At 38.9% G+C, this 24,302-nt stretch overlaps 1 protein-coding gene across 1 annotated transcript in view; it reads right to left on the bottom strand.

The window, feature by feature from the left end:
• The window catches only part of PRKAR2A (protein kinase cAMP-dependent type II regulatory subunit alpha), a 1,557,926-nt gene extending 1,534,545 nt beyond the window's left edge, over positions 1 to 23,381 (bottom strand). The window contains exon 1 of the mRNA XM_044078589.1: positions 22,603 to 23,381. Within this exon, the coding sequence (XP_043934524.1) occupies positions 22,603 to 22,858 (256 nt within the window). The 5' untranslated portion in view covers positions 22,859 to 23,381. The remainder of the gene's footprint in view (positions 1 to 22,602) is intronic.
• Positions 23,382 to 24,302: the final 921 nt, after the last annotated feature.

Below are 24,302 nucleotides of genomic sequence, written 5' to 3' on the forward strand. Positions count from 1 at the left end.
TGTGGCATGCACTGTGGTGGCAGGACAGGTAGCTTTCATCCTTCTAAGTTGGGAACTGCTGATTGAGAGCCCAGTGTCGGTTATTCTTAAAGTGTATTAGTTCTGGTTTAAGCACTTGGGCTTCAGGCCAGTTATTTTACATTAAGAAGGTTCGTGGTCTGCACTCTTGTGGGAGAAGAGGCTGGACTCTGCCCTTCTGAGCTGGGAATTTCTGGTTACAGGTTTATAGTGCCTGAATATTTGAACTGTATCTTACTGAAATTGGTACACCTTGTTTGCTGTAGCATAGACTAGATCCAGGCCTGCTGAATCTAGCTTTGTTTATATGCTTGTTGTTTGTTTGCTTGTTATTTCCCTGGAACGCTAATTCCACCTAATACGCGGCTTCACAGTGCTTCTGTGGATCACTAGTGATATCTGCATTGCTTACTGTACTTATTTCCTTGTCTCACTTGAAAGAAAGTTACTGTTTGTCGTTTTTGCATTTAAGTTACCTGTAACACATTGCATTTAAGTTACCTGGCACTTGCTCACTAAAGCAATTATACAAGTCAGCACGAAAAATTAAAAGCACTACACCCTCACTCCCCACTGGCCCTTGTTTTCAATTATAAAGGAATTCCCAATATTATTCTAGCATGTCCAAAGGTCAGTTGCCAATCTCCTCTCCGGTCCAGCTGGTGAATCTGGGAATCTTGAGGCAATGTTACAACTGCCTAATGTACACAGACAACCCTCTCCTCCTCCCAACAAATTCCAACACATGTGAGAGATGCAACCATAAAGCCAAACTGGAGGCTAAGCTCTCTCAACTCAGTACTGGCATAACCAGTCAGGAGGAGAAGGAAACCACACTCACTACAATTTCAGTCTCACATAGACCTACCACGACAGCAAACCAAACACATAATCACACAAAAACATACTCGGAGGCTCTAAATAAAGATCTGCCTAAGCAGCAGAGACCTCCAAAGCAGACACCCAAGCAACCGCTACCCCAAAACAAAACACGTGCAACACATCTCTCACAAAGCCAGTGTGCCAAACAGTCACAGCCCTTAAGACTACACAACACACCTGATACACTTGTAATAGGTGACTATCGTCAGGCACACTGACGTCCCGCTCACCAGGCTGAACAAGGAGAGGGTCACAGTGAGCAGCCTGTCGGGCGCTAGGATCCGCCACATAACACAAGCACTCAGGTCACTCCAAGACAAGTACAAATATGACTCCGTCATTGTCCATGCTGGTGTGAATGACCTGAGACGTACCTCCCTGGACTACATGAAAAGAGGCATAGAGGAGCTCTCTGAATATGTAGCCCAGGCCGGTATGACCCTGACCTTGAGTAGCATCTTACCCTCACCAAGAATAATGCCACAATATGAAGACAAGATGATCAATTTCAACAATTGGCTTAAGTACTGGTGTCATTCAAAGGGGATCCAATGCCTGTCAGCTTGGGATGATATGCTCGACAAGCCACGATGCTTCACTAGGGACGGCTTGCACCTGTCACCCCTGGGCTTTCGGATATTGGCAAAGGCTCTTGCTACCCCCATAGTGCCTTTTTTAGGCAAGGCTCAAAAGACAAACCCACCTCCATAGATATCACAAGGGATAAGAAACTAAGAGTAATGCTACTCAACGCCAGAAGTCTAAACCTCAAGATGCACGCACTCGAAACTCTCCTTAGCATGGAGAGCATCGATATCTGTGCAGTAACAGAAACCTGGTTCAGGGCTCCCGATAGCACCCCAGCACTACCAGGTTATAACTCATACCATGCTTTTCGGCCCCAAAACTTGGACCGAACCACAAAAGGAGGGGGAGTATCGATATTCATCAAAGATACCCACACCTCCAGGTTGGTGGCAAAGCACGAAGCATCAGAGACTATCCATGTGCAACTAACAGTGGGTAAAACTGCCTTCCAGTTTATAGCCTGCTACAGACCACCCTCCCAAACCCAGGAACCCCACTCGGCCTTCCTGAGAACACTGGAAAATATAAAGGTCTCTCCAAACACCATTATATTGGGCGACTTCAGCTACCCAAACATAGACTGGGAGCATTACTCTAGCTCCAACACCCTAGCCTAAAGGTTCCTAGAATTTATAAACTCAAATGCTATGGAACAACTTGTTACCACTCCCACAAGAGGGGAAAACATACTGGACCTGATCATCTTCAGGAATGCATGGATCATGCGATCCCAAATAAAACCAAGACCCAATCCTCCAAAGGCAGACGTCCTGTCTGGTGGACCCCAGCCATAAACAAACTATACAATAGAAGGAGGAAGCTACTAAATGATAGAGCAAAATCCCAAAAAGGGAAGGCATCACTGATCAGTATTTGCAAAAAACTACGAGCACTCATGAAATTGTCTAAGGCCAGCTTTGAGAGAAAAATTGCACAGGACACTAAGGATAATCACAAGGCTTTCTTTAGTTATGTTAGGAACCTGGGTGGTAATTCCCAGATATGCTCAGAATTAGTCCAAAATGACAAAAAATACACCGAACCCACAGACATTGCCAACATCCTAGCTGACAGGTTCAGCGCAAACTTCTCCCCCCCTCCCCACCAAAAGGGCAGATATCTATCCCAGCAGAGTGCTGCCCCCCTGACATCTCAGATGCTCAGGTAAGAGCCGCCCTCTCCAAAGCAAAAAACACAGCATCAATGGGACCAGACGGTGTCCCGGGCTGCGTCCTACATGAACTCCAAGAAGAGCTAAACCCAAACATAAAACTACTGTTCAATCTCAGCCTTACTACAGGATATATGCCCAAAGAGTGGCGTACAGCAACAGTGGTCCCTCTCCATAAAGGTGGTGCCTCAATGGATCCTGGAAACTATCGCCCCATAAGCCTGACTAGCTTGGTCTGCAAAGCTATGGAAAGGATCATCATGGACCTCATAAATAAAGATATTGAGAACCTACAGACACTGGAAACTACCCAGTTCGGGCTTTGTTAAGGGCAGATCCTGCCTCTTAAACCTGGTTGATTTCTTTGAAACAGGTCACCAAGGCCATTGACGAGGGGAAGGTGGTCCACACAGCCTACCTGGACCTCGCAAAAGCCTTCGATACAATACCCCACTCGGGCATTATAGATAAGTTCACCAGCTTAAATATAAACCCCTATGTCACTGGATGGATTGCAAACTGGCTCAAGGACAGAACCCACATGGTTAGAATTGCTGGAGCCATGTCAGACTCCAAACCAGTTACAAGTGGTGTCCCACAAGGCTCAGTCCTGGGGCCTCCCTTGTTCGGTATATATTTCTCGGAAGTACAGGCCAACATGGAAGGACTGTGGCTGACCAAGTTCGCAGATGACTGCAAACTGGGCGCCATAATCGACTCTCCAGCCGACACAAGCATCCTCCAAAAGGGCCTCATAGAAACAGACAACTGGTGCCAGAGCCATGGCCTCAAGCTAAACGCCAAAAAGTGTATAGTCATCCCCTTTGGCAAAAACAAAGTGCCCACAAATTACCACATAGGTGGTAATCCATTAAGTACAGAAGAAGTAATTAGGGACCTGGGGACCCAAGTTGATAGCAATCTCTTATTTGACAACCACGTGGCCAAAGTGGTTAGAAAAACATTTTATATAGCCCACCTAATCATGAAGGGATTCACATCTAGATCAGGGAGGTCATCGAGCCTCTTTACTCATCCCTCATCAGGCCCATAATTGAGTACAATGCCCCTTTTGGGATGTACCTTACCAGACACCTGCAGCAACTGGAAAGACCCCAAAAGTACCTCACCAAGATGATCAAAGGGCTCAAACAGATGCCATATGCTGCCCGGTTAAAGAAACTCCAGCTCTACTCAGTGGCATACCGCCTGTTCAGAGGCGATCTGTGCCTGACGTATAAAGCCATGTCCAACCCGGAATTAATAGACATGCTGCACCTCAGAAAATCCAAATCCCATCGAGCTACGCGCTCGAGAGACTTGAACCTCAGCACTGAAATAAATAAGACATGCTGGAGGGACAGATTCATAACCCAGAGGCTCCCTTCACTCTGCCTAACCTGGACTGGGATTTTATTCCAGAGTCCCTCATTGACTCTCTTCAAGAGGAATCTTGATGAGTGGATGGGAGATCGTAGGTTTACCCCGGGTATCACTTCTGTGTCACTGTTAGACAGAGGCACAGTATACTAACCTCGAAAAAGGGCACAGCAAAATAAATTTAAAATGGGTGGCGAAAGCCAAACACATTCTGGCTAGGCTTATAAATGCCCTAGGGCATATAGGTTCATACTAGGCTATGAACCTATATGCCACTAAAAGTTGCTCAGTCTTTCTGAAAGCTTTAGTTTTGTCCAAGCAGAAGCGTAGCTGTCTGTGTATGTCCAAAGAATGCATGAGTCTCTCCCCTTTATTTTGCGGTTTTGGATAAAAAGTAGGCAAATGAATGGTTTGGATAAGAGCCACACTGGACACTACCTTAGGCATAAATGTTGGGTTTGTCCTTAGAGAAACCCCGTCCGGATGGAAGATAATAAAAGGTTCCACAGCCATTAATGCCTGTAACTCAGACTCTTCTTGCTGAAGTTATTGCTAGGAGCAGAGCTGTTTTCCATGATAAGAATTTTATGTCAGCTGTATTGGCTGGCTCAACACAGTTAAATCAATTTAGATACTGTATTATTTGAAAAAAAGTGCAGATAAAGGTACTTAAATTCTCTTATACGTCCAGTTGAATACAGCTAGATGTTAGCCGGTCAAAGCTGAGATTTTTAAGCAGAAAATATTTCAAACTGTACCACTTAAATAGGCAAGGACAGGAAATCAAAGAATGTGGCTACCCCCACACCTGCAATTACTACAAATAATAAAATTCAAGCACAACTAACTGAAGAGCAGAGTCAAAACTTCCAGTTCAGTTAATAATCATGCAACACAGTTAAATCAATTTAGATACTGTATTATTTGAAAAAAAGTGCAGATAAAGGCACAAATTCTCTTATACGTCCAGTTGAATACAGCTAGAAGTTAGCCGGCCAAAGCTGAGGTTTTTAAGCAGAAAATATGTCAAACTGTACCACTTAAAGAGCAAGGACAGGAAATCAAAGAATGTGGCTATCCCCACACCTGCAATTACTACAAATAATAAAATTCAAGCAGCACTAACTGAAGAGCAGAGTCAAAACTTCCAGTTCAGTTAATATTATCATGCAACACAGTTAAATCAATTTAGATACTGTATTATTTGAAAAAAAGTGCAGATAAAGGCACTTAAATTCTCTTATACGTCCAGTTGAATACAGCTAGATGTTAGCCGGCCAAAACATTCTCTAGCCCTTATTTTTTAGTTCTGAAAAGAAAGCAGGGAGATGAACTGCGTGACTCAATGTAAAGTCTGAAACCACTTTAGGCATAAGGCAAGGACTGGCTTATCTTTGTGAAAGATGTAAGAGGTGAATCACCATTAGCGCTTTTAACATGAGATAATCTTCTTGAAGTCAGAACAAAGAGTAACACTGTTTTCCAAGAGAAGAACTCGGAACCAGCCTCATGATTAGGTTCAAAAGGAAAAAGTACAAGTGTCGCTAGTACAAAATTAATATCCCAAGAAGGAGCAACCTGTCTTCTAGATAAACAGATATGCAATACCCCTTTTAAGAACCAATTCACTTTAAGGTAAGGTAAAAAGTGGAGGGTCCATGGGTAGACAACCAGAGAAGGATGAAAGGTGAATCTTGATAGAACAGAAAAAGGGAGCGGATAACAGCTCACATAGTACTGTAGAACTAAAGGTATCTGAGCCCTTAAAGATCTTGGTTCTTGCTTTAGCACCAACTAAAAATCTTTTTTTCACTTCGCCATATATGATTTTCTAGTAGCAGGTTTCTTAGGCTCCTTTAATTAATGCTGCAGATCCTCAGAAAAGAAAATAGCTAAAAGGTATAACAATTCTATCATCCAGCCAATAAGCTGAAGAAGCTGAAGGCGGTTCACAGAGCCACTGTCTTGAGGCTCCTTTAATTAATGCTGCAGATCCTCAGAAAAGAAAATAGCTAAAAGGTATAACAATTCTATCATCCAGCCAAGAAGCTGAAGGCGGTTCACAGAGCCACTGTCTTGAGTGAACAAGTCCATCCTAAGAGGAAGCCATTTTCACAAGAAGGGAGAACCAGTGCTGCCTGGGCTAAAAGGAAGTTGCCAGTATCTTCTTTATATAGACCTTCTGAATCTTTAGAAGTAACCTGGTTATCAAAAGAAAGGGTGGAAAGGAACATTCCATTAGTGGGAATGAAAAAGGCATCCATCTCTCAAGGAATTCTGTGCAAGGAGTCCTTGAGAAGAATTTCTTTATTTGTTACGAATGGAGGCAAACAGATCTACTTCAGAAGTTTCCCAAAGTTTGGACAATTCCTGGAACACTCCCATGTGTAACTTCAATTGAGGCATCCAGTGTTACAGACAGAGTAGGAGTTGGTGAAACGACTGATCCACCCAACAGAGGATCTCCTTTTGGCAAACCCCACACCGGTATCTGAAAGGACAGGGTGGTACTGGTGTTGAGTCCAGAGTGATTTGAGAAACCATTATATTTTTTTTCTCATGTAAAAGTCTAGCTAAAGGAATCATAAGGATTTTGTTTGCTGGCACATTCAGTTGTTGCCTGATTTTTATATACTTCTGGTTTGATTTCCATTCCTGCTTGACATCGATAAGCTTCTGCTAGATTAAGCAGAGAAGTCATCTTAGATTTATTCTCATGTTTCAAAACTTTCACTATGTTTGGGTCTTGTGAGGTCAGCAGGTATGTGTGGAGTCCCACAATTACAGATCTATACATATAATCAATTCCAAGGAGGCCCACCCCACCTTCAGAACAGCGAATATATAATCTTGCAGTGTTTTTTTTATAAATCATTTGGTGAGCATGAAGCATCCCTCTTGTTTTCCTTTCCAATCAAACACATTCTGGGGCCAGTCAATTCACTCCAAAACTGTAATTTAGGACAGGAAGAGCAAATTGGTTTACAGCATGGATTTTGTTCCTAGATGTCAGTGCTGTTTTCAGGATTCATTTAAGCCTTCTGAAGTATTCCTTACTAAGTTTTATTCGCATTTGTTTGTGTTTCACTGTTGATCCTTCATCAATTCCCAAATATTTATACACTCCTCCTTGCTCCCAAATATTTATACACTCCTCCTTGCTCAAGTTCTTTAATATCACATTCTTGTCCCAAACTGATATTTTCCTGACGTTGCAGTTTTCCTGCTTTAAAAGGTTGCTTTTGCACATTTAATCAAGACCAAATGACATTCTTAGATCATCTGAAAAAGTTTTGACAACTTGCAATTGTGCTTTCAGTTCATCACCTGATGAGCTATACAGTTTTAAATCATCGACAAAGAGAAGGTGAGAGATCTTTACACTTTGTAGTTTTCTAGGAGCTAGATTATAGCCATGGCCTAAGCTGAGTAAATATCTTAATGGATTAAGGGCAAGGCAGAATAGTAACGGTGACAGAGAATCTCTCTGAAATGCCCCCCCCTTTTGAATTTTTTATCCCTGGGATAACAATGTGTCCTTTATCATGGCTCAGTTGCAAAATGGTACGCCACTGTTTCATGGTCAGTGTAACAGTCTGTATGGGGTGTATCTTATACATTTTAAGCATTCTTTTATCCATGAATGAGGGATACTATCAAATGCTTTTTTGTAGTCAATCCATGTGGATTTTACAATACATGTGCTGCCATGTAAATCAAGATGAAAAAGCAGCAAAGTCTTTGGGATGAATGAGTACCTACAGTGTATTTTCCACCCAAAAAATCTGACTAAAATTTTCTGAACTACGTTTTGTGAATTCCCTCACAGAACGGACATGTGACATCTTGTATACATCCAGCATCTCAGAAGGTTTTAGATGCCATAGTCTAGCACTTTACTGTTACTCCCTCAGAGCTATTTAACCTTTGCTCAAAAGGCCTGGCTTAACTAATATCCAGAATGTATGCCTACTAAGTTATTTTATCTAAAATAAAAATTCTACATATATTTCACATTTTGCTTGTGGAATACAATATCATTGGCTTCAATACAACTTTCTTTCAGCTAAGGTGTACATCTTACATTTATCACAGATGTAACTGAATTTCCTGTGGGTCAGACAGAAGTCCTTGTATGCATTCTGTAATAGATCACATTTTTGCAACTACTCAAGTTCCATAATGAAATGTTAAAGGAGGACAAAAGTTCAATATTAAATATTTTGATATAAAATGTTTTTACTGGCAGTCTGACATTTGTAGTACTCTCAACTTTTACTGTTGGCATAGTACTGAACTGCATTGTAAGCACAGTATAACAATGACTTACAATATGTCCTTGAAGACAATTTGCTCCTTCTGACAACAGTGCATGATCCTGACTAAGGATGACAACCTAACACTCAAGAACCAGATTTCAGCCATCGTCAAGTCCTCTTGTTTCCACATTTCGAGTATCAACCTAATCAAGCATACAATTCCACCCTCTGATTATCCTACTACAGGCTGTACTAGTCCTTGCCCTTCTTGACTACTTATACCAGGGGCTACCAGATACAGAACTTGATTGCTTCCAGTTAGTGTAGACTACCACCACCCAGACACTTAGTGGGGTCTCAGTTCTAATACATTACACTGATTTTGGGGGATCTGAACTCCTGCCTGTTAAGAAACATATACAATGCTCTCATTTTAGTCTACTTAACTACAAATGGCTTTAGTCCCAAATACCTTACAGAGCTGTTTTCCCACTCTGCCTCCTAGTGGTTGATGGCAGTTCCCTTGTACCACCTGGAACTATCAAGAGACTCTGCTTGTGCAATCTGCCACCTTCTTGTCCTAGAGCTTTCTCATCTCTTCATAGTTTTAAGCAAGGATTGAAGATGTATCTTTTCTAAATTAGCATTTAACTATTTACATTTCAAGGGGCCCAATCACACTTGCTGCGGTTTCCACCACCACCAACCTTTAACTGGTTTGATTACTGCCATTACTCACCGGTTCACTCAGCATTACCAGTTTTAACACCATACAGTTATACTCAGCATTACCAGTTTTAACACCATACAGTTATATTTTGTATTTTTAGTCCTATCGCTGCTATGTGCTATAATGCATCTTTGGCTCTTATTTCATACAGTGCTTGGTTACAAGCACTTAAATAGAGCAAAAGTTCTCTACTGAGATACCACTACATTACAAATAAAATTCTTCCATATTTTACCAGAAAAAAAAAAACTATTAGTTTTCATTTTGAAAATTTTAATAGCATGACAAAAATCGTGTGTGGTTTTGTAACCAATCATCCTGTTCTAACTCCCTGCAAGTTTCCTAATGGAGTTAAGATATTGGCATGCATCAGTATGTTCAGAAGTGCTTATTGCTTCAGTCTAGCATGTTGCATTATACACATTTTCCAAAGGAGTGTCATTTTGAATGCCTGCTTAATATACTAAACAAACTAATTGCCTATAATACTTTCTTTTATAGAGTTCTCATTAGATAAGTAATAAAAATCCTATAAATTTCAGAAGGCAAAAATATACCAGCAAAGCAATAAACCAAGTCCGAGTACAGATGAGAACTGGAAAAAGAAAACACAAACTTGGAAACACCAACAAGTAGAATTTATTAACAATAAATGCAGTAGGCAAAGCTTTAGGGTACAACTACCATTCTTGAGTGCATAAAAAGCATAACTGCAAACATGTTCAATTTATAAAACGTTATACATAATTACATGACACAGCTCAATAGCAATTTAAAGACACATTATCCTACAAACATTACATTGACTGTAGTACATAAAAATATCCAGCCGTCAATAAAATACGTATTCTCTAGTTATACCCGAAAGGTTTGTCTGCTGCTTTTATTGTTAATAAATTCTACTTGTTGGTGTTTCTAAGTTCGCGTTTTCTTGTTTTCAGTACCCAATATATTTCACCAGTAAAAATATGTATGTTTCTAGGTATAACATGCAGTGGCTACTATTTTTTTTATTCAAAAAGACTAAAACTGTGGGGTCAAATTCAAAGGTGTGTTGTTTTAGAAGAGTTGAGATTAGAGTAGCAGTCTTGGGAGCATTGCACAGAAGGACATCGATGTTTATTACCTGAAAGTTTCATAATGAAAACTGAAAGGCAGACAGAGGTACACCTTTTCTAACATGAATTCCATTGTCTTTAGTTCATATGTCTTTACTGTTAGTCTGACATTTTGGATTGCACATGGTTTTCACTGAGGATGCCACACTCAACAGCTGTTAACCTGAGTAAAAATAATGGTACAGAATACTTCTTTATTGAATTGTCATTATATTGGAAGTAAACGTAGTCTATATTTGACCATTTTTTTACTATAAAATTTGTAGCATGTCATAGTTAATGTGCCAAACATTTGACCAGCTAATGAGATAGGGGTTAGATTTGACATTTGTAAAGTCATTCATATCCTTGAAAGCTTGGTAATGAAAACTCAAAACAGAGAGTGATGCACATCCTTCTGAAGACAGGCACTACATCTGAACAGTTAAAGGAGTACACTGCCACAGTCTAACATAATATATCATACACTGTTTCCAATGGAAGTGTTTTGAGAGGTTTCTTCAGCATGTAGCATGCTCATCATTAGAAGTAAAATTCCTATACATTTCATCAAAAAAGAACAAGTCTTTCAGAATCAGGACATATTTACACTATAAGTCACTTGCACCAAGAACCCGCCTTATGGAATCTGCACCATAGTATGTCACAGTCTGTCTGTGGCAGTAAATGCATTTGAAATAAAGCTTCTTTTGCCTAACACTTTGCATTAATACGAAGTTCCCACGGAGGGCGATATGTTGCATAGTTCAATGTACCAAGTACAATAATGGCCTACAATACTTTTTTAATGAGTTATCATAAGTAAAAAAGAACTTCTATATTGTTCCTGACTTCATGCATTTTTCCCCACAGGACACATGACCACCCAGTCTAGACTCATGTGGTAAACAAGTTGTGTGTGTGTCTTTTCAGTTGAAACAACCTAAGTGCATTTTGTAGCAAAAGGTCAAGCTATATTACTCCGACACATTTTGTGTAGTGCTTCTTATATTTGCAGAGAAATGGTCCTTTGTAAAACTTCTGGCAGTACCACTCATAGCCGTTTAAGTACTCTTGGGGGGAAAAAAAAACACTTTGTTCACAAAAATTTATAAATTGCACTTTTTCTGATCAACAACTCGGCATGTATTTGAATCACATCATTGGCGTGTTCTCATGAAATGAAAACCAAAAAAAAACAATACTATTTCCTAAGAAAATGTGGCATTTTCTGCCATTTTATTCATTCATTCACATTTTGATTACCAGGAAAGTCCAGGTGCACATTTTAGCAGAGGCCAAGGAAGAAAAAGCTCCAAAGTATTACAAAAGCATTTTAAGAGCAAGAATGTTACCTTTTTCAAAAATAATACAAAACATCTACCGTTTAAATAGTTATAGCATATTAGACATAATTTGAAAACATGTCAAGAACAGATACATCTTACATAATAATGATTTATTATTTAGAGAAAAGTTAGCAGGTTTATAAAAAAAATTAAACAAATTAGTATAATGCAAACAGAAATTGCAATATGAAGTGACAGAAAAAATGAGTCGGGGAGAGAAATTAATTAAATAAGAAAGTGAATGAGGATGGAAGAGAAAGAGAGATGCAAGATATGAGCAGTTACTTCAGCCATCCATCCACAGCCCCCCTATTCGCAAATAGGGTTGGGGTGTCATTTCAATAGTGACAATCATCTACAGCCAAGGTTTACACCACTGGGTGGCTAGCCCTGCAATATTTAGGGATACAGTTTATCCTGGGGATGAGCAAGACCAGAGCCAAGTTTTGGACAGGAAGTTTTTCAAAATGGCTTTAAAGGACTGAAGGGAGGTTACTGACCTAATGGATACAGATTTGATATGTCTGTGGACAGAGACAAGTTTTTGGTCACAAGAGTGTAATGACCAAATGGAAACATACAGTAGTAGTGTAGAATACAATTATCTGGCAGATAAATGCTATAGATGATAAGAAGCTGTGTATGTTAGTTGATAGGGTAGTTCTAACCAATTTAGGCTTCTTTAGTGCTGTACCATGGTGGGGCCTGAAAGGGGAATTTGTTGAAAGTTTTGCGGTACAGCAAAATACACATTTTACTTGTTACCACAGGCATTCATATATTTGACATTCTGTTGTCTGCTTTCCCTAAAAGTTATTAGGGCATGCAAAGCAAAACAGTGGTATCAGGGGGTCTTGACCTGTAAATTTCATAAAAATATTCTGAAGTAGTGCAGGGATATTGTCATTTGACATTAGTGTGAAATTAAGGCCACATAATGACCTTCATAAATTAAGAGTGCAACATTTATAAAACAGTCTGCTCAAAACAAATGTGCATCTTTCAGTTCTCCTCACAGTAAAATAGACAAACGCTATTAAAACATAAACCTTAAATCAGCATCAAACTGGTTAGAATTGCCTCACCAATTAACATATCCACAGCTTCTTACCACCCATAAAATTATCCAGCACCCATTTGCCTGACCAGCACTAAAAAACAAACATTCTAAACAACTAAGTTCCCAGTCTGTCATTGTAATCCAGTGACAAAAACTCATGTCTGTCTACAAACCTAGCAAATCTGCTGGGCACTGTCTGTACTCGTACAAAGTTGCTAAGGCCTGGAACTCCTTACCTGTATTCATTGGGTCAGTACCCTCCTTCCCATCTTTCAAAGCCACTCTGAAAGACTTCCTAGCTAAATTCTAGCTCTATTCTTGCTCAAAACTAGGATAAACTACATCTCTAAATATGAACTTCTTTATACCTCCTTACTCTCCCTTCCTTACGTACTGCCCTACATCTATCAAATTCTCTTCCCTTTCTCTCTAAATATACCATAAGCCTGTTTTTCTCCGACTTAATATTGCAATTCCTGCTTATATTAGACTAACTTACCTTTAATTTCTGTACAAACTGTTTATAAATATCAAATGATTAAATGATTGTCATATAATTTGTATCGATTCTTAACAAGTGCTTTTATATTGTTTCTACTTTGTTATAATTATTTAAACTGCGAATGTTTGTTTTATTTTAGAAGATTGTAAAATTATTGTTCTTAAAATGTTTTGTAATAATTTGGAACTTTTCCCCCATGCCTTGTCTGAAAATGGGCTTCTATCCAGTCATATTTTCCGGGTAATCAAATGTCAATAAATAAATAAATAAATAAAATATAAAAAGTTGGTGTGAATCAGTACGCACTTCTCTACAGAAGTGACTGGCAGTCTCTGCACTTTACAAAAAAATGGATTTTCCCCATTAAAACTGAAGATGCAGTTACTCCTTTACCTCTGAGGGTAGCAGCCCAGTCTAAGGGCATTTTGTAGACAAAAATTAAGCCAGTAACATTCACTGAAATCTTCAAGAATATATGACTAATCATTTTAGATAGACAAAGTTTTATATTAAAAAAAAAACCCTGTCAATTCCAGTCAGTATTCTGGAGACAAGGCGTTGTTGCCTCACAGCAAGAGGTTCTCCCGTTCGATTCTTGGCTGGAGCACCTTCTGTGTTGAGTCTGCATGTACTCCCCATGGTCGAGTGACATTAAAGACATGCAGGTAGGTGAAAGCATGAATGGGCGTGCTTTCGTTAAAGGTTGGGCATCGGGCTGGCAACTCAGCACCGTAAAAATTCACTGCCAATCATGAGAGAACCGGAGTTCCGCTGTGGCGACCGCTAACCGGTAAAAGCCGAAAGTCTTAGAATTCTGGAGACAAACATTCTGAAAATGTTTAGCATTTAAGGAGGTTAAAAAATGGATACAAAGTAAAAAAAAAAGCTCCCTGAAAAACCAAAGACCATCAAGAGGTAAACAGCTGCACTACTGGAAGAGGTATGCCCAAGTAAGAAAGAAAAAAAAAAAAATCTGTGGAAAATTAAAAGATGCTATATAAAAAAAATGATAAAAAAAAAACAGTGTTATCAATGAAAAAACTAACGATGACAGTTTCACTCTCCACCCTTTTTAGACAACTCTAAACTACCTACAATTGTTTGATACCTGCGCCAAGAATTGTGTCACCATTTTTCTCACAGACTGCTCCCATCCCTACCACAGTCAATTTTTGATAGGACAGGGGTATGCTGGATATCACAGAAGAGATGGGCCCATGCGAGGACAGGGGTATGCTGGATACATGGAAGAGACAGGCCCATGTGAGAAAATTAACTCAGGTATATCAGAAGTTGTCTCTGTACCTTGAGCAAGGGCTTTTCTGACATTAGCAACCATTTAGTTTTATACTCTGTAATCCACAGCCTTGGATTATTCTGCTCAACACAACTTCCATATTCTGTGAAGAACTTTCATGTGCATTATGAAAACTTTTAAGAGGTCTACAATGAGAAGATTTAGCAGTTGAGGCACATGACCCTTATTCCAGCCACTGCAATCTTTGAGACATTTTTCTTCTTCTTTCGGCTTTTTCCCGGTTAGGGGACGCCACAGCAGATCATCTGTCCGCTCATGATTGGCAGTGGAGTTTTACAGTGTCGAGTTGCTAGTCTGGCGCCCAACCTTCTACAGAAGGCACACACATGCACACTCACACCTAGGGCCAATTTAGAGTGTGTCCAATCCACCTACTGCATGTCTTTGGGATGTGGGAGGAAACCAGAGCACCCGGAGGAAACCCACGTGACCACAGGGAGGACATGCAGACTCCGCACAGAAGGCACCCCAGCCGAGAACCGAACCGGAGAACCTCTTGCTGTGAGGCAATCTTCGAGACATTAAATAACTTTAAAAAATCAGTAATAATGTAGCAAGTAAGCAACGGATGAACCAGGCAGAAGCAAAGCACAGAAATGCAGCTGCTGTAGCAATGAGGCACAATCAGGCACAATCATCGATTCTTCCAGTAAACAAAATACTCCAAAAGGAAAATGCAGACATCAAGGCAGGACAAACACATTCACAAAGTCCTCCAGTAGTAAAAAACAATCCAGGATAAACAAAAGGTAAGCGCTTTTGCAGTTAATCTTCACCAGACCAAATACAAAAAGCTAAAATGCACTCCATTTAAACACATAGTAATAAAGCATCAACCAATCATAAAAGTACATCAATTAAAATGCACATCAATTAAAGTAAAACAGTTAAAGCTGAAAAACCACATTTCCTGCAAATACTGCACAAGCAAAGAATGCAAAAAATATAAATGTAAAAAATATAAATGGAAATAAAAACATAAAACAATATATATGTATAATAAGTATAAATATATACGTGTGAACACACATTATATATATATATATATATACACACACACACACACACACGTATATATAAATATAAATATATACACTGCACTGTTAATGTTCTCATGTGCAACAGTAAAAAACAAATAAATAAATAACCAGTACTATTTTCCATTTACTTCTGGAGTCTTCTTTTCTTTAATAAGGGCTTAATAGAAGCCCTCTCGTTCAGACCTCTCCCTCTATCTGCACGAAGGGTGATAATCCCAAGTCTCCCTATGTTTTGTGTGTGTAATAATGTCACCTTCCCTAAAACTGGGAGAAATGGTCTCAATGACCCTAAAGTTAAATGTAAGGGAGTCTCCCAGTCACAAGACATGTTTAGAGAGTGCGTTGTGTATGGAACCCCTTATAATGTGGTATGTGCTCCCTCATCCTGTTCGTCTTACCAACATAGAAGGAGCTGCAGGCAATGCACTCTGCTAAATAAACAATATGGGGAGTCATGCAATTGGCATGAGCATGAAAAGTGTATTCTCTACACAGATCTGGATGATAAAAAGTATCAGAGGTGTTAATAAAGGAACAAAAATTACAGTCACCACATGGCGTGGTAAAACCAGGGGTAGAAGCCATGGTACTTGAACCACTGTTATGGCAAAGTAGCCTCTTCAAATTTTTCCTGCTCTTAAATCGAAACCTAGGTTTATCACCTACAATCTTACCTATATCGTCATCTACCGGTAAAATAGGCCAGTGCAGTACAAATAAACTTGTGATATCTCTGTAATCACTACTATAAAAAAAAAAAAAAAAAAAAAAAAAAAAAAGAGGGATCCTAGTTTCACTTAAACCCACACTGGGTTCTTTACCACTAATTGCACTTGCCTCACATACTGTTCCAAAATACGGACATGCTGTGGTATACCTTAACTGATCTATATTAGACCAGTGTCTATTAATCTCGCCAAGGCTATACCCCCTGGCTAATAACTTCTCTAAATTGCCCAACTCTTCCACAAAACCATCCATAGTGGGATTTAATCTGGAAGCCCTCATTCCTTGTCCTTTCCGAAAAATATAACCGGGGTGCATACTAGACCTAAACAAAAAGGCATTCCTATGGCAGGTCTTACGATGGACACCAGTATTAATAGTATGATCATGTAATTTCCCAATATAGAGATCTAAAAACTCAATACGAGTAAATGACCAGTTAAATGTAAACTTCAAACAGCTGGTCAGACCATTCATGGTCTCATGAAAATCCACTACGCCATCCAACAAGACTCTCCATAACAAAAACAAATCATCGACAAAACGTCGACAGAATAGGACATGCTCCCTAAAGCCCTCAGGAACAAACAAGGTGGTATTCTCCCAGTGCGCAAGAAACATATTGGCATAGCTATTGGTACATGAAGTGCCCATGGCTACACCATGCTTCTGTAAATACATTTCACCATCAAAAGTGAAGACATTAATTTCAAGGACAATCTCTAAAAAATAGCAAATAAGATCAACCTGTGCTGAAGTATAATCACCATGAAGCAGAAGATATTCATGTATATACTGGATCCCTAACTCATTAGGAATCATGGTGAACAGGGACTGTACATCAAAGGTTACAAAGGTAACTTCTTCAACATCAATGATACATCTAGTACATTCATAGAGGTCTAACAAAAACTGTTTTGAGTCCCTTAAAACCACCTGATTCAAATTAATGACTGGTCTCAAAAACTTCTTTGATTGATCATTGATGTTGAAGACATTTATTAATTTTTTACTGTTGCACATGAAAACATTAACAGTGCAGTGTATATATACATATATATTTATATATATTTATATATATATATATATATATATGTTCACACGTGTATATATTTATACTTATTATACATATATAGTTTTATGTTTTTATTTCCATTTATATTTTTACATTTATATTTTTGCATTCTTTGCTTGTGCAGTATTAGCAGGAAATGTGGTCTTTCAGCTTTAACTGTTTTACTTTAATTGATGTACTTTTATGATTGGGTGATGCTTTATTACTGTCTGTTTAAATGGAGTGCATTTTAGCTTTTTGTATTTGGTCTGATGAAGCTTAACTCGAAAGCGCTTACCTTTTGTTACCATAAATATCCTGGATTGTTTTTTACTACTGGAGGACTTTGTGACTGTGTTTTTCCTGCTACATTATTTCAGTTATTTATATATTTTTAGCAATGGAGTATTTGTCCCTTGGTCTGCACTTTTTTTGTTTTGTTTAAAAAATCTGTGAGGAAAGACAATTCAGAGAGTTGTTAAACTCCCTAAAGATGAAACACTTAACTGTCATGAGTGCCCATCAGTAAAGAGGTTGTAATTTGACCGACACACTGGCACTATGCAAAGACTGCAGAAGGAACAAAGTCATATGTAAGAAACACCTTAAGTTAAGAACATGATCTTTAAAAAGACAGAAAAAACAATATGTGGTACTAGGAAGGAAAAAAAAGAGCCAAAGGAGCAAGAAGGACAATCCAAAAATGAACAGCTGTCCTAATCTTGGCAGTGTCAGTTCTGTTTATTCCAACAGCCAGAGTCCTATCAAGACAGATCTACTACTCCGATGACCCTGAGGCTTCTTCTCATCAAACCTCATCCCGATCAACTATACCCCCTCCCCTCCTTCAACCTAATAACAGTTTTCCACAAAATACTCAACCACCACTAACCGCATTTTGATCAACAACATATGTCTGAATAACGCCACATGAACATTGTGTCAAAGAATGCAAATTCTGAAAGAAGGTAAAAAGAAAGGTGGTGAGCAAGGGCCATGAAAATCCCATTTCACCCACCCCCACTTACAATAACAATGTGCACAGAGCACTTTTGAAGAGCTCAGACTTCCAACTTCTTGCTTCAATAAAACAATCTATGGCACATGCCAAAGCATCAATGGATTCATAACAACTGTGTGGTCAAGTTTACACACAAACGTATTCAGAGGCAGCAGCTAAGCAGGGTAATTAGGAAGTGATGTCAGTCAACAACTCTTACAAATTACAAGAATGTGTTCGGAACACCACAGTTGTTCCATGTAATAACGAAATACCTCTACGCTATCAAAAATGTGAAGACTAACACTAAATGTGAATCTCCAATGAAGGAAAGAGACCTCTGGATATACTGGGATATGGGTAAAGGTCCTCCAGGTTAATTAAGGATGGGATACAATTACTAACAAGGACTGGATTCACTACCTAATCTACAAGGCATTCTTACATATATCTTCATCAAATAACATCTGTAAAGTCAGATGCATGTTTATTCAATGTCCTCTCTTCCATGCAAACCTGCATTCCATTTTACTAGACAATATACTTCATACTGCTAAATTGCCAAGGACTTGCGAGAGTACAAATCTTTACCATACTTCAGGTTTTCCATGTTGTAGCTATACAAGACCTATAGTAATCCTTGCCATACACGAGACCCATAGCTTAAGTAGAATTTTAAACTATGCAGATATCGTATTGTACTTTGTCTACTTGCAATAACGGTACATATGGCTCATGATCTGAAACTTATGCAACCATGCTACTAAAAAAAAAAATCCAATAACTAACTAAAATTACAGTTAAACTGTATATAAATGTGCAACTAATAGCATAAAGCCATCTCAGGACACTTTATGCAAAAAATCTGCTCAGCAGAAAAAGTACAACAATAAGGCAGTACTTTTGCAAAAGGAAAGATGGGTATGTTTGCTTAAGTTAGTTGTACTCTTATTATAAAGATAATTATACAGGTTACATATGTTAGCACTGACGTTATCCGCTACAGGGACAGTGAACATTACATTTCAACAATTTACATCTACAATTGATCTTCAGATATCTAGTGAACTTATAATTTATAAAGTTCACAATGATTTCTGATGTAGTTTAGTAGGAAGTAAACGTGTTGCTTGGCCTCTTATAGCAATTAGAAGATTAGAACAATCATGGGATTAATACAAAGAAATTATACAATTATGTTAATCTAAGGGGGTTAATTTAGCAAGAACTCATGGTCATCTGTGCGTAATTTCTACTTTACCCACAACCAACTGCAAATTACTGCTATTGTACAATGACAATATTTAAAAAAAAGGTTTACTTTTTCAAAATAGTGTCAGTGTATAGTAAGACTTAATACAAGGCATGGAAGAGTACTAAAGTGGTTGCTTGAGCAATGTACTGCTCATGTGCTGGGTGTGTACATGCCGACACCTCTTGGATGCTGCTTCTATTCCCCAGAAGATTTATTTACCTTACATTTCCATGTTCAGAACTTTCAAAAGCATGCCACTGTATTATAAATTGACAAGCAATGTGCAATAGGTCATTTGCCATGGCATACAAAGTAAATATTCTATGCAAAATACTGCTGTTCATAGTCAGATTCACTATATGACAGAATGCCTGCAGAGCATTATAAAGCATTGTTTATGTGAGTGCCAGACTTTTTCTGTGGGTCACTTTCAACTTACAACAGGCACATCGAATGGTGTGTCCAACTGGCTTGCGCACTTCTGATTATTGTAAGTTCTCATTACATAATTATGTATTACTTATTTCTTTCACACAGCTTAATTAAAATATTTGTTCCTAGATTTGCAAGAACAATTAGAAATTACCCTACTGACACAGTTACATACGTCACACAGTTAACTCTTTTGGGGTGACACCAGGAAAAAATAAGACGGGTAGAATTTCCACACAGATACAAGGTATCGGACCTGTACATCTTAAAATGCAATGTTACATACTTCATGCAACTTTTCACTCTCTTTTGATGGGAGAAAAAGCTACTGGCTGACTAGATATAAAAACTGGACCGTAGCTGAAAATGTTTCTCAGGCTATGTTTTCTCAAACTAAAAATTTTCTAGGATATACTGCTTGAAGTGTCCATAAATGCTTAGTTCATCTGGTGACATCCCAGACGAACATTCAAACAGACAGGTTTCTATACTTTACAAATAAAGATTAAGCATGGAGATCCCCTTGGCCATATGGAGTACAGGTGCAACAACAGAGGACTTGAGTGTTAAAACCTTTGAACAGTGTGATGCTATTTTATGCAAATAATGAACACATCATTAGTAATTAGCATTTAAGTGCAGTGCTAAGTATTATCCAAGGCTGACTGTGCAGTTAACTGCCTTGCATAAATTATAGACTATATTCTAGAAAAAAAAACAGCTCCGAAGAGTTATGCTCTTTTATGTTAAAATTTTAGTAATAAAGCACTTGAATCTCATTTAAGATGAGCAGATATGATACTTTGTTTGACTACTCTTGAACAAGCTAATCATATTTGGTACAGCCAGTCCAAAGAAGTACTGATCTAGAATTAATATTCCTCCTTCCCAAGATCAGTGTGGACATTGAATATTCCTAACATTCACTGTTTTCTAAAATGGGGTAGTAAGCCTGATGAAACAATTTGGTGGAAACTAATAAGACAGTCCTTCCAGTTACCAATATGCTTTACAGAAAGTGTAGCACTGATGCTCTCTGTGTTCACATGAAGTATCTGCAGTGGTATATAAATCTATATTTTTATAGTTTGTCAGGAGTAGAAGTATTACAAAAGTTCACAGAAATTCTTGGAAGTGTAAATTCCAATTCACTACTGGTTCATCCCAACCTAACCATTTTATAATCTACTTATTGGGAATCTTGACAAAATACACATCTTTGCCAGCTATCCAACCTAGATATAGTACAACCTTGTAAGTAATTATATAACCAGAAAAAAAATAACTGTAGCTGGGTGTGTCATTATTTGGTATACATTACCTAAAAAGACAACAATCTGTTGGTAGAATAAGACTAAAACCCATTTCCTACAAATTACTTCATTGTAAAGAAAAAAAAAAAAAAAACAAGAGTTGCACTTTACCCAACTTAGTGTTCCTGTACTTGACCATGCAGTATACGAACCTCTTTCAAGGTCTCTAACCGACAAATCTCTCTTAACTGTTCACTGGCTTCCACCCAAATGTTAGCTGCAGCACTCATGTGAATTCCTAATAGTTTCCATACCATAGCAGATGCAATTAGCATGTCAGATTTCTTATGATTTCAAAAACTAACAAATGTGCATGCTAGCACATGAATCTCAAGTTCTTCTGCAAACTACACCACCTGAACAAAACATCTTAAGTGTTGCTTTCACATTTTCACTTCATTCCTGCATTCTGGTGCTGCAGCTATTGAAAACTAAAGCACTGATTTCCATAGTTTTCCAAGCAAATATAACTGTTAAAGTAAAAATAATATGTAAATGGAAACAGTTCAACATGTTACACAGTATGTAACTTATTTGGTAGACAAATTACTTGTTAATGTGAAGTGCAAATAATGCAGCTGTCCAGTGCTTAAATATTCTTCCAACACTCCTGATATGGCTAAAAAATCGCTAGTGTTTATATGAAATTCCCACAAGAAACTGAGAGCACCAAGAAATTAAATGAACTATCACTTAGCTACCAATGTGAAGGAGGGATTTCTCAGCTGTTTGCATGCTCTTAAATCAAATATAACTAAATCGGGGACATGCCACTCAACCGGCATACACTTATTTATCGTGAAACTGTACTTAAAAGATAACCTATCACGATGGATAGCGCTACAAAACTGGTATTACAACAGATATCATAGCATAATTGAGGCTGCACTTTATATCATCTGTGAATATGGAACGCACACGCATACAGAGAGAAACAACTCTAGTCAGCATGAAAACGAGAGCTTATCTTACACATAGCTGTCTACGACTGACATCATGGCACGTTGCCCTAGAGAAGTTCAACACGTCACTAGCAAAATGCTTTTATAGTGATACCAGGACAGTCCTACTCCGGGAAGTATGCTGTTTTAAACTTCAAACATCCATTGCAGTGATAAATTCTACGCTTTTTAATTAATTTGTGTCAGATTTTTTCCATAGCAAAAAACACGAGACAACTTTCTTAGCGGGCTGTTGAAAAAGACTAGCAAACTTGCCAGCCAGTATCATACGAACAACATATCACCCCATCTCCTCTCCCCGACAAAGAAAAAATAAATAAAAAAACAACTCCACGACATTCAGACATGCAATCAATAATGCACCAAGGCTTTGCACCAATCTAAGAAACTGGATTGTCTGTAGTTGCAGATCCCAGAATGTTCCGCATTCTCACACTAATAAGCCAAGCTAGAAATAAAGACTTACGCTCAAAATCGGAGTCATCATCTTCCTCATCTTCTCCGTTGGATTCGGTCTGCATGGGTTCTCCGAAGTTAACTCCCTTTGAGCTCGGAAGAAGCGATCTGACACCCCCAGCGCCATCCTGGGTGGTCTTACTTTCCTTGAGCCGGGTAAAGTACTGGATGGCAAATTCAACCAAGTCTGGGGGCCTCTGCCGCAGCACTTCTACCGTGTACCCCTGCAGCAACTCCGTAAGGCCCGGTGGGATCTGGATACTCATCCTCGGGCGCGAGGTCGGAATAGGAAGGAAGAGATTTTCACTTTAAATCCCCAGACTTCCCTCTGTGAAACGGTTGCTTGATGTACAGGGTCGGCACCCCCCTTTTCATACACACTATTTTTTTTTCCTCTGTGCTACACAGCCATGTGGTTCAATCTGCAGTAGGATTATGTATCCGATAAGGCACTTTACTTCAAATGAGAAGACTTGAAAATTAGTAGTACTAATGCCCGGGCCAAGAACACTGGGGCGACCACAATTCACTGAACTATCTTCACACACCCACCTTGTTTCCACTTACTGTCAAACAAGACACGAGAGACTGACTCAAGACTGGTTTAACCGTATATCTTTTTACAAAGTGGAAGGTGAACAATTTTTATAAAAATATATCCTTTCATATCGACAGTAACAAAACACTTTTTTAAGAAATGTAGCAGCTATAATCAGCTGACCAACAAGTCTTGCCAATAATCCCCGGCGTAATGTGCATGTAGTACCCCACAGATGCGCAGTAGTAAACCCTGCCCCTGTTAACGCCCCCTAGTAACGTTGATGATTCTAAATTAATATTCGTGACGTCACTGTGTTGGCGCGTCGATTTACGTAATGATATGTTGGGCTGGACAATATATCGGTTTTGGGTGTTAGTGTGTATGCGAGAACGAGTGTGTGGTTTGCATGAGCTACTTTAGTGGTGTAATCCTTGGCTCTAGATGTCGAACCCCGATTTTGTGTGCAAAAATGGGAAAAGGGTTTGAGGATGGATGGATCCATTATTTATGCATTCACGGCAGTAGTAGACACAGGGTATTCCGCGATATCAGAACAGTGCCTACTTTGGGAGAAATAGACCAACTCAAAAGATTCCATGACTCCCCTCCTGGCCTGTCCAGCGGTTCCCCCCACACTCACCATTTTCCCTTTGTCTCCATCCCAAACAAATCCTGATTGCTGCTTTAATGTTTTTGTTTACACGTTGTCTTACTTTAAAGCTGTTTTATCCACCCATCATGCATGGCCAAAACGTCACCGTACTGACTGTGGTAGAAATTAATCATTGAACCCCAGAAGCCGTAGGGTTTTGGATATAGCTTATAACTTTCCCTGATTTTCAGCGACGTCCCTGATTTTGACTCAAATTTTAGCTCGGTCCTTCTTAATCACTGTCAGAACTGGTGATTTATGGAGAGAATGTGGTAAAATGACATTTTTTTTTGTCACCAAAGCCGTAGATTAGGGTAAGGTGGTACACACAGCCTGTCTAGAGCTCGTCAAGGCATTCAGCACCACCCCCACTCCGGAATTACAGATAAACTCACTAAACTAGGTATAAATCCCTGTGTCACAAGATGAGTTGCCAACTGGCACACTGGCAGAACCCACACTGTGAAAGTAGCAGACTCTAAATCCAACTTCAGACCAGTGACAAGTGGAGTACCAC

Source organism: Protopterus annectens, chromosome 7.part1, assembly GCF_019279795.1.
Source record: "Protopterus annectens isolate FY-2018-M chromosome 7.part1, PAN1.0, whole genome shotgun sequence".
In the NCBI taxonomy this organism is placed as follows: domain Eukaryota; kingdom Metazoa; phylum Chordata; order Ceratodontiformes; family Protopteridae; genus Protopterus; species Protopterus annectens.